This window comes from Mercenaria mercenaria, chromosome 3, assembly GCF_021730395.1.
Source record: "Mercenaria mercenaria strain notata chromosome 3, MADL_Memer_1, whole genome shotgun sequence".
Lineage (NCBI taxonomy): Eukaryota > Metazoa > Mollusca > Bivalvia > Venerida > Veneridae > Mercenaria > Mercenaria mercenaria.
Window position 1 is genome coordinate 3040856 of NC_069363.1, and position 14570 is coordinate 3055425.

Sequence of the window (14570 nt, forward strand, 5' to 3'; positions counted from 1 at the left end):
GGCAAAGTTACTACCTTTCTAAAGATAAAATATAAATTAAAACGTTAGACACGTTAAATTATACCAAAATAAAGTCTGAAAAATCAACGTGTAATGTACGGATTTCTTTAATTAAGTTTCATTAAAATCTGCATTGTAGATAATTCTTTTCGCGAAAATGTTATTTGTGATTTTGCCAAAGGCGCTCATTATGATAACTTGAGGTGCAAATGTATCAAATCAGTGTAGCAAAAATCAAGCACACGACCCTGTCTTTTTTTGCAGACTTTTCTATGTATATTCTGAAGAGTCAAAAATCAGGGTTTAATCAAATACTACATCTACAGATCTACCTTAATTACAATGGTCTATGTTATCATGTGATACTTCTATGTGGGTCGGACTACCTGCACACAAATGTATATGTAATACCTGCCTTTTCAACTACTGCAAGTTTTTACAAATGTGTCTAATTTACAATATTAAAATCCTCCAAATTCGTCTCAAGGTATACAGAAACACTTTGATCTCTGACGGAAGATGGGTATTTTTCACACCGGGCACTTGTCTTTCTGTAACTACGTTTGTACACAAATAATTTTCACGGGTAAAAGTACAGAGCATGTCAATCAATTCGTAGGTCAGTGAATATAAACGTTCGATAAAGAGGTCATTATAAGAATAATGATTGCCTGCTATTGATTGGAGAACGACCGCATGGATGGCTTTTCTGGCGTCATTTCCTTATCATACAGAAATTTATAGCGTATAAACGGAACTGTATTGTAAAACGCCAACTGATGTAAAGGTTCAACTCCTCGGCATTTCATCTATTTCCGTATTATTAACGCTGAAACACGTGACCTGAAAAAGATAAATGTACAAAACAAAAAATTGTAAAGTTAAGATAAGAAAAGGTAAAAATATTATTATGTTGCTTTACATGAAAAACTAGTACTTTTGAAAATAATACATTGATACAGACTGAATGGGGGATCAAATTATCATACAGACTTCTTAATGGATCTACATGTTTCGGTTTATAATTTCCAGCTGTCAATATTATATTGGCGTTACATTTTCATTTAAGCTTCAGTGTACAGTTTAAATTGATCTTATGTTTGGATTTACAGGTATTACTTCGTCACTCTCCAAGCGTCCATCGCTATTATTATTAACAAGTATTCATGGTCCAGAGTTTGACATTTTGCTAAAAACGTCATCCTGACAGTTTTAAGTGACACTGCGCGACATTTCCAGTTTTTCGTGTGGGTGAAAATGCCAGTCACCTGTTGCCAGGTAACCGTCTGGGCATTATTTCAGGCATAGGCGGCCAGTTTGTTAAAAGCCACCGACATTCCATAAACTAGCCACAGGGCTTTCTCACATGAGAACAAATCTTTTCACTCGTCAAACGAGGTTTCATCCGACATCGGTGAGAGGCAATGAATAGAAGTCAGTGAGCTCAAACACTCACAAAATCCTATCATTGAAGAAGATTAAGTACATCTAAATATGAGTAATTAGGAGAGCTGATAATTACACGTACAGTATAACATGTGAGAAAAAAATATTTACATTCGTTATGTGCTTTCGGCTAGCGTGATTCACAGATTCAAGAAGTCCTAACACAGTTTGTTGCACGTCAAATAAAACAATTCTCTAACGTGTAAGTAACTGCAGTCTTAAAAACCTTAATTATCATTAACGACGAGTTTACTTACTTTCTGTCTTATGTTGAAAAACTTGGTAGTTGCTACAAATTGTAGATGCAAATGAAGAGAACCTTCTCTTCCGCATGTTTTGGTGCCCTTATGGTATGCATTAGAATTTGCGATAAATATGTAGTTTCAGTACCTCAACCAAAGCAAGATATACAACTCTAATGACGTGTCGAAGGAGATCCCATTATACTACTGAAACATTTGATTCATAGGCCTGTGAGACTGCGAAGTGAGTATAAACATGTTATAAGGATGTCATTAGCGGAACTCTTATTTCCTACTATTGATCATGGCCTTTTTTGTAAATGCCATATTTTATGAGATTATTCATAACCATTTGTATTCATTATTTATATAGAGATCTTTTATTGTTACCCAACTTTTATTCTATCTGTGTCAAAGATGAATTTTCATTGAATTTAATACTTAAAGCATAAACGCTATACTTTTCATAACAAAAAATCCAGGAAATTATTTCGATCAGAATAACTCTATAAATCAACTTCTTACATCCCAATGATATCAGTTATGCTTACAAATACGTTTAAAAGTCTACGTACATCTATATTTCATAATGGCCCCAAATAATACAGATTTTAAGTCATCTAAAATATCATTGAAAACAATTTTTGGCTATTGTCATTGGTTTAGCGCAGGATGTTTGATCTCAGTTATCTTGTTTCAACACTAAATCAAAGGTCGAAATAATAATTATTTGAAGTTAACAAACATTACATGAGACAAAACTGTTTAAATGGTATTTGCACGAGAATTGGCATGGAAAGTTATGTTAAAATCTTGTAAAATACTTCTTATCCTAAAATAGATTTCCCAAGTATTTGTAATGAAGTAGTAGTCTTTCAAGTGTTCGCATTGTGGAACTTTTATCATAATACTGTGCTGTCTGCTAAAAGTACTTCTGAAAATGTTACTGGTATGAAAAACGAAATTTCTTCCTCTGTTAAAATGTGACTGACAATACGTATATTTGTTAGACAGTCACAGAGAATAACAGCAGACATCAGAATCAATCACGTTTACTTCTTTTTCTATAATGACCTTGCAGATGAACAGATAATAATTCGGTTTGATATTTTTATTCAGTTTGTCTAGATTTGCTAGACTTCTTGTATCTGGCTTGTTCTTGTTTTGTTAATTTGAAGGTGCACAGAATAGAGTTTACAGAATCGATCTAGCTTCAATGAATGTACAGCAGCTGCTACGAGATAGGAACATAACATCCGTTTGTCTGTCGAGGAATAATATTGCGTGTGCAAATGTGAAGAGGAATGGAAACTGGTTTAAAACGTGTATTTCGCCCAAAGCACTCTTATTTATACTATTAACTATTAACATCACATGAACAACAGGAAACATTATATATGTACACCATATTTTCATTTGAGACATTTTATATATACTAAAAACGGCTGAAACAATTCTGTTGTGACAGTCCATTTCTTGATCTTCATATAAACATGTAAAAGAAATGTATTTACTATCGTTCTCGTTTTAGTTCATTAATTTTCCTTATAAGGAAAGTAGGTTAAATTTACGTACCTGACCTGTGCTTATATAAGGCACAGAATAGGCGGGAATAGGTTATTCGAGGTTCAACGGGCAAACGGTTTTGTTCTATTGATTTGAATTATGGATAGCAGCCATGATGGGAGGGGTAACTCCAGTTCTACGTTGACCTTGCCAGAGTACGAGGAACTTCAGCATTTGAGAGCTTTTGTCGCTGAGAAAGAGTCTTCAAAAGACGATAGACATTGTGGGAGCGAGTGCACAAACGACGCAGAGGCTTCACATAGCCGTAACGGTAAGTCCCCGGGGGATAATAGTCGTTCTGACGCTTTTGAAGCTTTTGATTTATTTCGGACTTACCTTGACGCACAGCTTAAAGATTTCAAGAAAGATTTAAATATCAGATCTGTAAAGAAAGCCGAAGAAGTAAAATTCAAAAAGGAATCCAACCGTATTCAATACGAATTCAATTCTGACATTCTTCAAAGACTAGAAGTGGTAGTAGGGCTTACAAATTCTCCTGAAATTACAGAGATTGTAACAGAGGTAGTTGCTAAATTAAAACACAAGATTAAATTCATCAAGGTTGCAGATAGTTCCCCCGGGGGCTGGTTGACAGTAAACGAGTATAACAAACCTAAACTTGGCAGTGATAGCGATGATGACAAGAAGATTAAACAGGCCGAGTATAGGGCGGTCAAAAGGCTTAAAACTACCACTTCTAGTACTAGAGAGTCATCTTTTTACAATCCTTACAAGCGTTCTTCTTATTTCATGGGGAGAAACAATGCAAGCGCTACGAACATGGCCTCAAGATTCCCAGGATCATCCACTGGCACCACACCTAATTGGCTTTTTTCGAGGCCCCAGGCAGGCTACCCAGAAAGACGTGTGTTTCAGCTGCGGTTATAGGGGACACTTCCGGAAAGACTGTAAATTCAGCGGAAGCAGACAAATTACGCCTTCATACAACAACTTCAAACTGTCCGAACCAGAGTTTACAGCCACAAGAGCAGACAAAGATAAATGATAAGTATTTTAGTTATTATTCTGATATAGAATTTTTTAAAGAACAAGAATGTAAGTTCGAACTTGATTGTACAAAAACTTGCAAAAATGTCAAAGGTCGGTTGAAAAGTCACGTTTCTTTCTGGGAAAATATTGGGTCGAACGCAGATATTATTGAAACTATAAAATATGGGTATAAATTGCCTTTATTAGAAACGCCAGAAAGTTCGTTTTCTAAAAACAACAAGTCTGCGTTAGAAAATTTGGACTTTGTCGAACAATCCGTGGAAGATTTATTATTAAATCACTGTATTATAGAAACCCCTTTTATTCCACACATAGTTAATCCGTTAAGCGTCTCTATTAATAAACAGGGCAAGAAACGTTTGATCTTAGATCTGAGAAAAGTTAACAGATTCATATGGAAAGATAGTTTCACTTTTGAAGACTGGAAATTGGGAATAGAGTATTTTGAAAAAGATGCCTTTTGTTTCAAATTTGATCTTTCAAAAGGTTATCATCATTTGGATATTTTCCCTGCTCACCAAACGTTCTTGGGTTTCAATGTAAAGGGGAAAAACTATTGTTTTACTGTGCTACCATTTGGTCTGAGTAGCGCCTCTTTTATTTTTAGTAAGTGTTTGCGTCAAATGGTTAAATATTGGAGAAGCAACGGCATCAAAATTATCATGTTTCTGGATGATGGTTGGGGTACAAATAAAACGTACGACCTTACTTTGTCAGATTCAGTTTTTGTTAAGAAAAGCCTTATTGAAGCAGGTTTCGTCATAAATGATGAAAAATCTATTTGGGTACCGGCGCAAATTTTAGAATGGATAGGAATCTGTTGGAACAGTGTCGATTTTTCTATCAGCATACCTAGCAGACGGGTAAACGATTGTATTTTAACCTTAGATACAATTCTAAATCGGATACCTTTGGTTACAGCAAGGCTTTTAGCACAATGTGCAGGTAAAATAATCTCCCTTTCGCCTGTGTTTGGGAATTTAACTCGTCTAATGACTAAATATTTATACTTAGAAATAGAAACCAGGAAGTCTTGGGACGGCACCTATAAATTGTCACCCACAAGTCCCGGTGTCACAGAAATTAAATTCTGGCGCTCTAATTTGCGCAGTCTGAACAAAAGATTTTTATCTGGTTATTCTCCTACGTGTACTCTTGTATATTCTGATGCTTCCCATGTAGCAGCTGGATCTTACATTGTCAATTGCAAAGACAGTGTTTTTCATAATATATGGTCAGATTATGAAAAAGGGAAGAGTTCTACTTTTAGGGAAATAAGAGCAGTCAAACTTGCATTAAGAGCTTACGGCCAGTTGTTGAAAGGTAAAAGTGTGAAGTGGTTCTCAGATTCACAGTCCTGCGTCCATATTGTACAGTCGGGTAGCACAAAGCCCGAATTACAGGAAGAGTCTTTAAAAATCTTTGAATTGTGTTTAAAATGGAACATAGACATGAAAATACAATGGGTCCCAAGGGAACAAAATTCTGTAGCTGATGATATAAGCAAGCTCAATAACACAGATGAGTGGGAAGTGACTGATGATTTTTTCCGTTTTGTTGACTCGTTATGGGGTCCACATAATGTGGATCGATTTGCTAGTTCCCAAAACAGAAAATTAAAGCTATATAATTCTAAGTTCTTGGATTTTGACACAGAAGCTATAGATGCCTTCACTCAGGATTGGAGTGGATGTAACAACTGGCTTGTTCCACCAATCCGTTTAGTTTCACGTACTATTTTTCATCTTTTACATTGTGGAGCTGTTGGTACGCTGATTGTACCGAAATGGCCTAGTGCTTCATTTTGGCCTATTATCTTCAAGAAAAATTTCATGAAACAAGACTTTATTTCTGAGATTTTGGAATTCAAGTCTGGACAAGATATTTTTAAGAATAACAATCAACTTGGAAATTGCATTTTTGACGGTAGAAGATTCAGGGGTAAAGTCTTAGCAGTTCGTATTAATTAACTGTTATTGACATACAGCGTATGCATTCGGATTACATATGTAGTTTTGTTTTCACAGTGATTTATGGAATATTTATATTCTATAAACTCTTTATATCAGATACAGGCATTTTTTGATGAATAGATTGGCACATGTAAATAATTAATGATTTGTCATTGCCTCTATTTTATTGGATAAATCGCCGTTTAGCGACATTTGAGTGAAGAGAAATAAAAGCGGAAGTCAGTTTTTAACTGTGGCCGCGATGTTAATACAGCGTAACGAGTTAAAACAGGGGTCAGTTTTCAATTTGGGTTGCGATATTAACATAGTTTCATAAATTTAAGCATAATTTTTAGTATTTAGTAATTTCACATGTGTTTTAAATCGCTAAGAAATATTAGCGGAAGTCAGTATATACTGTAGCCGCGAAATTGAGATAGTGTTTAGAACCCAAGGCGGAAGTCAGTTTTAAACTGTGGCCGTGATATTGATATAATTTCATAATTCTAAGTAGAATTAAGTTCTAACTGTCAGAGATAGCAGTTAAGTGCCAGAATATAGAAGCGGAAGTCGGTTTTTAACCGTGGCCGCGTTATTAATATTTTAGCAGGAATTAGTTTTTAAAACTTTTTCAGAGATGTTATTATAATGGTATGTAATAGAAACGGAAGTCAGTTTAAAACTGTGGCCGTTGACGTAAAATAGTGCCAGAACATAAAGCGGAAGTTATTGTTTGGATTGCGGCTGTGTTATTTTATACAGTGTCAGAATATGTAAGTTGTAGTTAGCTGCGCTTTGAATACAGTGCCAGAAACTTAAATATAAGATTACAGCTGCTTCAACAATTAAGCTCTTTTTATGCTATTTTCTTAAAAATTGTTTCGCGGTTTATGTTCAAATTGTTCATGAATATTTTTGTACTCTACATTTCACAGATTTGTTTAAAGTAGGCATCTGGAGAGAGATGGATACATTACAACTTCACCCAGAACTCAAGACTATATTTAAAAATTTAAAAAGGCTGTCATACAATGCAAAGTCGCAAAATACAATTAAATCATATGAAATGTATTTTAAACATTTTTGCACATGGTGTAGCAAATACAACCTTGTTTCGGTTCCTGCAAAAGATTATTACGTAGCTTTATACATTTCTTCTTTAGAGAGTTCTCGCCCTTCAGAGTCAAAAATAAATAACATTCTCTATGGCATTAAATGGGCACACAACCTGGCTGGATTTCCGGATCCTTGTAGTTCCACTTTTGTTATTAACATTAAAAACGGGTTATTAAGGTCTGTTGCAAAAGAACGTGTATCAAAAGAACCCGTGCATAGCTCGGATTTGCGCGCTATAGTTGAACATTTCGGACAGGATAGCTGTGTCTTGAATGCTAGGTTTATTGCTATGACACTCTTGAGTTTTTCAGGTTTTCTTAGATTTAGCGAGGTGGTTTCTTTAAAACGTAATCACATTACTTTTGAATCTAATCACATTGAGTTGAAAATCGTAAAATCAAAAACCGATCAGCTGAGTAAAGGGTCAAAAGTTCTTATAAGTAGAACCGACAATATCACATGTCCCGTAAAAGCATTAGAAAAATATTTACGTTTAGCAGGAATTGCAGAAACGTCCGATGAATATTTGTTCAGAAAAGTAGCGTTTTGTAAGAAAAACAATTCTTACAAGTTAAGAGACGGAAATCATATTTCTTATACAAGAGCAAGAGAAATATTTTTAGACAATATTTGCAAAATAGGTCTTGACAAATCGAAGTTTGGTTTACATTCTTTGAGATCGGGAGGGGCTACTTGTGCAGCTGATAAACGCGTCCCTGATAGACTTATTAAAAAACATGGCCGGTGGAAAACTGACATTGCTAAGGATGGTTATATCAGAGAAAGTACTGAGCAAAAACAGTCTGTATCTTTAAATCTCGGTTACAAAACATTGCTGTATTTTCATTTATTCTCTTATTTGACATTTAATAAATTTAATACACCCCGTTCTTTTCCGTTCGATAAATTAGTTTGCCTGTTGACCACTCCTATCTTTTGTTTGTTGTTTATTATTCAAAGGTTACTTGAGTTAGATGGTAAATTATTTATGTTTGTCTGAATGGAATGAAAGAAAACATAAACTTGTTTAAAAGTCAAATCGTCTTTACTATTACGCATTTTGACTCGCAATTTGAAACATTCTTGTTATTTGAAGTTACTGAAATATGTATCTGTATATTTATTAAGTTCCGTTTAAATCGGTGCTAGAAGTCGTAAGGGATGCATCACATTCCATTATTTCTCATGATCAGTCTCATGGGAACCGAGTCTTATATTATTTCATTATGTGTGAACCTTTTTATACATTTCTATTTATTTTGAATCCACATTATATAGCAGATCAGTCATATTTATGAAAAGATTTCTCTTTCAGCGACACAAGGGAAATAATCTGCGAAATACTTTTTTCTGGGGACATACTGGATTTAGTCTACTTTCGCTTACAGATACGTCAAATAAATGGCTGTTTTTCCGTAATATGGCCATACATAAGCATATCAAATCGAGATTGCCCTGCAAAACACATTGGTTGCAACTTTCCAGCTTGTAATGGTTAATGAAAAAATGCCCCGCCAGGCTTTATTTCAGGCATGGGCGGGCACCAGGGTAGAAACACATACCTTCCGTGAACAAGCCGGACGGCTTTCTAAAAGGGCAATATTTCTACACCCCAAACCATGTTTTCAACCCACACTTAGCCCATAACTGTGATCGGGGATCCAATTCGTTCGGCCACGCCCAAACCCCCTCAATCACGAATATATCAAGGTTTGGGAGTAAGTCGTGATTCACTATCGCTGAATGACAAGATTCACAATTGGCCTCCTTATTTGCCAATTAGAACTTTTTGCACGTGAAACTGAAACCAACAACTCTAGATCGTCACTAGTCACACTAGAAACGTATTCTTAAAACATGCGACTTTATTGGCGTTAAATATATTTTAAAATGTGCCTTTGATCAACCTGCTCAACATTTCATTTTATACCACAGTCACACATACGGCGCGGATAGCTACGTTTAGCTACGTATAGAAACGTAGTAATCAGTATCGATCCGTACCTGTGCAGTACGGATTGATACGGGCTACTACTTTAAGGTACGGTTCAGGTACGGATCGATACGGATTACTACGTTTCGATCCGTAGCCGGACGTAGCTATCCGCGCCGTATGTGTGACTGGGGTATTATGTACAATGTACAAGTATGAAACACTTCCACATTGCCACAGTAAACTACCTTAAATTGATAAATGTAAAGAAAACACAAAATTATGATCATATTATTTATTTATAATTATTTAAACTTCCATAATATGCTCCAATACAAGACCATAGGTCAAGGCTTCCCTTGTATTTAGCGAAGAATCTGTAATGATAAAAGAAGATTTCACATCAGCTTCGATAATAAACTGGAATTCTACACACAGAACAATAATAATGATAAAACACACGTTATTGTTGTATGAATACTATATCTACTTTTTCCAATCTGGGTACAAAGAGCATTATAATTTTTGTAAGCCTTTGCAAATTATAAAGGTCAACCGTGAAGAATTAATAACTTTAAAAACGTATTTTCTTACAAATCACTTCCTTTCACAGTACCCACAGGTCCTTCTGCACTGGAACCTCATATAGAACATATCATTGTTACACCTGTCCATGTTTTCCTCACAGTCAGACATCTTGTCCTCACACTCCACTGCAGACAAATACAGAAAATGTTGAAAGCAAATAGACAGACATATTCAATATATCTTCATAAAATTATAAACCCAATTTAAGACACAGACTATTTTTTACTATGTTTTTATATATAAAATAATGTCAAAATAACCACCAGCGCAATTTAATGAAGTCATTTCTGTTAGAAATAAACGTGCCCATTTGTTGGCGTGATTGTTCTTAAACAGTGATATTGAGACAAAATAGAACTTACTGTTTTCCTCCATGTTATTGTTGTAAAAGTTTCCGTAGCCATTATTGTAGCCATTGTTCATGAAGTATCTGTTGTAGTAAAAGTTACCGTTGCCATAACCATTGTTGTAGTAGTTGTCCATGTAGTACCCTCTGTTGTAGTAGTTATCTCTGTTGTAATCATTACCATTCCAATAATAACCTCTATTGTAGTAGTTGCCATTACCATAGAAGTTGTTGTAGTTGTCATCATTCATGTAATAGCCTTTGTTGTAGTAGGAATTACCGTTGCCAAATTCATTGTTGTAGTAGTTGTCCATATAGTAACCTCTATTGTAGAAGTTGTCACCGTTATTTCCATTCCAGTAATATTCTCTGTTGTAGTAATAATCTCCATCGTTGTCATTGCCATTCCAATAACCCCTGTTGTAATAGTAATCTCTGTTGCCATATCCGTTATTGTAGTTGTTCATATAGTAACCGTTCCCGTAGAAGTTGTTATCAAAGCCATACCCGTTGTTGTAGAAATCATTATTCATGCCATACCCATAGAAGCCATTGCCATTCCCGTATCCACCAAAGAACTCATTATTGTCCATGTATTCCCTACAATGATAAATACAAACTAGAGAGTTTTACCTGCTGCTTTTGATTAGAAATTAGAATAACGGGGTTTGGAAAGTAAAGTCAATAAATATTTACTCCAATACGAAATGTTCAAGTTTGTTTGCAAGTTTATCATCTTAGAAATAAAATAATGATACGAATTCTTTTTAACACACCTTGGTTTATAGAAACATCCAAAGAACCACATGTTCTGGTAGTTTTCACCATTAGCAAAGAATGAAGGGCACCAGTTCATAGCACAGCCAACCGATTGACCTCTGTACCAATCCATCTGAAAGGTAATGATACTTTTAATTACATATAAGTTAATTAGCCTGAAGCTAAACACTATTCTTTCATATCTCTGACTCAATAATTGCTTTTAATGGACCCTAAGTATAATGTAAAATAGCTTCAAATCACTAAAATAGTCAAGGAATCATTCAGACGTTTAACACTCTCGAAATTGTAATTATTGTGACCTAAAATAGAAGGACATTTTTGTAAAGCTGCTTTTCGCTGAAGTGGTACTTTATCTATACCTGTTTGGTTGCAACAAAGCAGTTATTCAGATTATTGTTGTGTTCAAAACCCTTGTAAAATAAAACATGCCGTATACTTCAATATGTTTTTACCTGAATGAAAATTAAAGACGAAGTACAATGAAATATGATGAACTGAGATGTTCATAGATATGCCATCTTTTTACGTATGTCCGTCGGATGGTATATTCAAGGTAATATTACCTGGTAGGAATCTTCATTGTTGTTCCAGTTGAATCCGTTCATTCCATTGTACCATTCATCGAAGGTTTGACGTATGTTGTAGTAATGATCACCTCCACTATAGTAAGCATAGTGTTCACCACGACGATAATATCCGCTTCCCATGTTACATTCGGACATGTGTCTGTCTGCCTCCTCTGCTAGTGAATTGTCCCATTCCTGTATAAATTGAAATAATAAAATCTGTAAAAAGATCCTTTGGAAGCAAAGAATGAAAACAAGAAGAATAATAGCAGACTCGGATTGAATGAGTCTATTCATGAGAGGTAATGAAACGTGCAACACCTCTCACGCCTCCTAGCACCGGCTTAAGCGGAACTCTATCACACAAGTTGAATGGACTCCATGATCCCAAAGGACTAGAAAATATAATAACACTGAATCCAAGTACGGGGAAACTTTTTACAGCCGCCACACATTTGATTATTTGACGATTCCCCTTATCCATATTTAGTTAAAAAAGAAATGTTCATAATGGTTAAATATTTGTTTTGATTATAATGTGTCTTGGTAAATAGATGCTGATTTCAATTTTGAAAAGAATAAAGTTTTAAGAGACGAACATGTACTCACCATACTCTCCCACTGTCGTCCATTAAACCATCTTTGTCTGAAACCATTGTGTCTGCCAAGAATGTATTCCATATATCTCTCAGCAGTTTCACAATGTGCCCCAAGCACCAGCAATGATATCAAAGACAACTGCACGACAAACATGGTTACACGTCTGAATTCTTACTTGCTGTGAGGACTATTGGAAAGTTGCCTAATTTATATATATTTGCGAAAGAAAAGTCATGACCTCTACAGCAGTCATATTTATACATGATATTTAAATTTCTTTTGAACTCCTTTTTCTTGCTATGAAATGCCAACTCATTAATATTTATAGATATAAACGTTTCTGTTTTTCAAGGTTATGCTTATGTTAACATTTGCAGTGAATATAAAAATGTAAATTCTACAACAATTTATGTAAACGTATGCTTGATATTTACAGATAATGGGCATTTATAGTCGAAGAAATGTATATAATTCCATTCTAATTTTATATCAATTGAAAAAGAACCCGTAACTAGTAGGCAGAGTAAAATGCTCGGGTTGACCTGTTGGATATTCTTCCTTGTTTTTTTTTTTAACATTGAAAGAATAATGCTTTTCATCTTTCAAAAGAAACGTTATAATATATAGAAAATGATAAAACATGAAATGTGAAATACAACTGAAATTTTACTAACTTAATAATTTGAAACTTCTACACTTTTGATAGTTTTTATTTTGTTAAACAGAAATGGCCATTATGTCATAATACGGACTTTTTATTATTACATTTATTTGTAAATATCGGGAAAGCTGGAACTCAATTTTTGTGTACACATGGCGTCCTTTATGCATTCTTATGAGTGAGTGGAATAAATCGTTTATTAAGACATCGTTGCCATTATATTATGACCCTTTGAGAAATGTTGAAAAAATCGGGCATAATTTCGGATTATAGAGGTTGAGTTCGCACATTTGACATATATTTAATACATCTCGAGTTAGCTTTTTAGGGATCTTTGTTTGCAGTATCGGTTTTCTTGAAAGAATCTAAAACATTATGTTGGTGAAAATAGTCAGTTGCCTCATCTCACAACAAATGCTGCGTAATGTCGATCCAGACAAATTGACAAGCTTGGCATTGCTTTTTGTACTTGTAGCATGTGTAAATGTTGAGTTCTGCTCAACCCGGGGCTAGAGGGAATGGACGGTAGCATGCATTCCCACTACCGTCCATGAACAGGCTCAATCAAACCGAGCCTGCAACATTTTCGTTTTTGTCGTGTTGAGCGACCTGTGAAGTTTCCACTTTTCTCTATTTTATATCACTGGGTTATCAAACAATTTTTAATTGTGCAGTCGTTATACATCTGTAGTCATTAAACATGCCGGCTTTTCTCATTGTCCTCGAATTCCTTTTGTGTAGAAGCAATATAGTTGGCTTATGGTTTGTGGTATATGGTATTTACACTGTGGTCAATCGTGCCAAACACGCATGAAGTAATATGGCACAGGCGTTTAACATGACAAAATTAAATTGAAATAACTTGTGCATTTCATTTATATGTAATTCTTTACCACAAATTTAACAGTGCCAATGTTGCACTGAATATTAATTCAGTTATTGGATCTTCCATCAGTTAAATCATCTCTAATAAGCCTACAACAATTAAAGACTCGTCTTACTTGATATCAACAAATGTTATTATTCAATTAATATCTTATAATAGTGTGAGAAACCGTTTAATTCGTACAAAACGTCTTTGATGCAATAATATTTAGGGCGGCAATGCGCGGAATTGTAGGCACGATCTGACGTCATTTACAGAAAACATTACCAAAATAGTATCGCTCGAAAAAGTCTTTTTAACATAGATAGCAAAATTCCCAATAATAATAATAAGAATAAGAATTATAATAACAAGCAAATTCGATGAATTGGTATCCCCCGCCGAAAGGGTTTGTGGTGAGGAATGGCAAAAAATATATCTGGCAAAAAGTTAAGGATGTTACTAAGAAGCAAATAATTTCATTAATCAAAATCAATTGAACAGAAAATGAATGCTTTTTTTGGGGGGGGGGGGGGGGGGGGGGGGGGGGGGGGGGCGAGGGGTGACCAGGTGAGGGTATAAAACTTCACATGTTGATTATAAATATTGATGGAAAATTAAAAATGAAAAAACAAATGAAAAAATGGGGTGGGGGATGCATGATCAGGATGGTAGGCATGACTAGGTGGAGGAGTGAGGTGGGGGAACGGTACAACTTTGCATGTTAATAAATATTCATGGAAGGTTTGAAAGAAAAATGAATGAAATTGTTTTATTTTATTATATTTCTTTTTTTTTTTGGGGGGGGGGGGGGGGGGGGGGTTGGGACGGGGTGTGACCAAGGCAAGGTGGTGACCAGGTGTGGTACACTTCACATGTTTATAATAAATGTTCA

General features: G+C 35.0%; 1 protein-coding gene across 1 annotated transcript; it reads right to left on the reverse strand.

Moving 5' to 3' along the window:
- Positions 1-9499: 9499 nt before the first annotated feature.
- Positions 9500-12324, reverse strand: LOC123523701 (probable serine/threonine-protein kinase clkA). The gene is made up of 6 exons (XM_045301351.2): positions 12159-12324; positions 11547-11744; positions 10977-11092; positions 10217-10800; positions 9861-9979; positions 9500-9643 (listed from the first exon to the last, which is right to left on the reverse strand). The coding sequence occupies exons 1-5, from the start codon at positions 12300-12302 to the stop codon at positions 9864-9866; spliced, it is 1158 nt and encodes a 385-aa protein (XP_045157286.2). The 5' UTR covers positions 12303-12324; the 3' UTR covers positions 9500-9643; positions 9861-9863.
- Positions 12325-14570: the final 2246 nt, after the last annotated feature.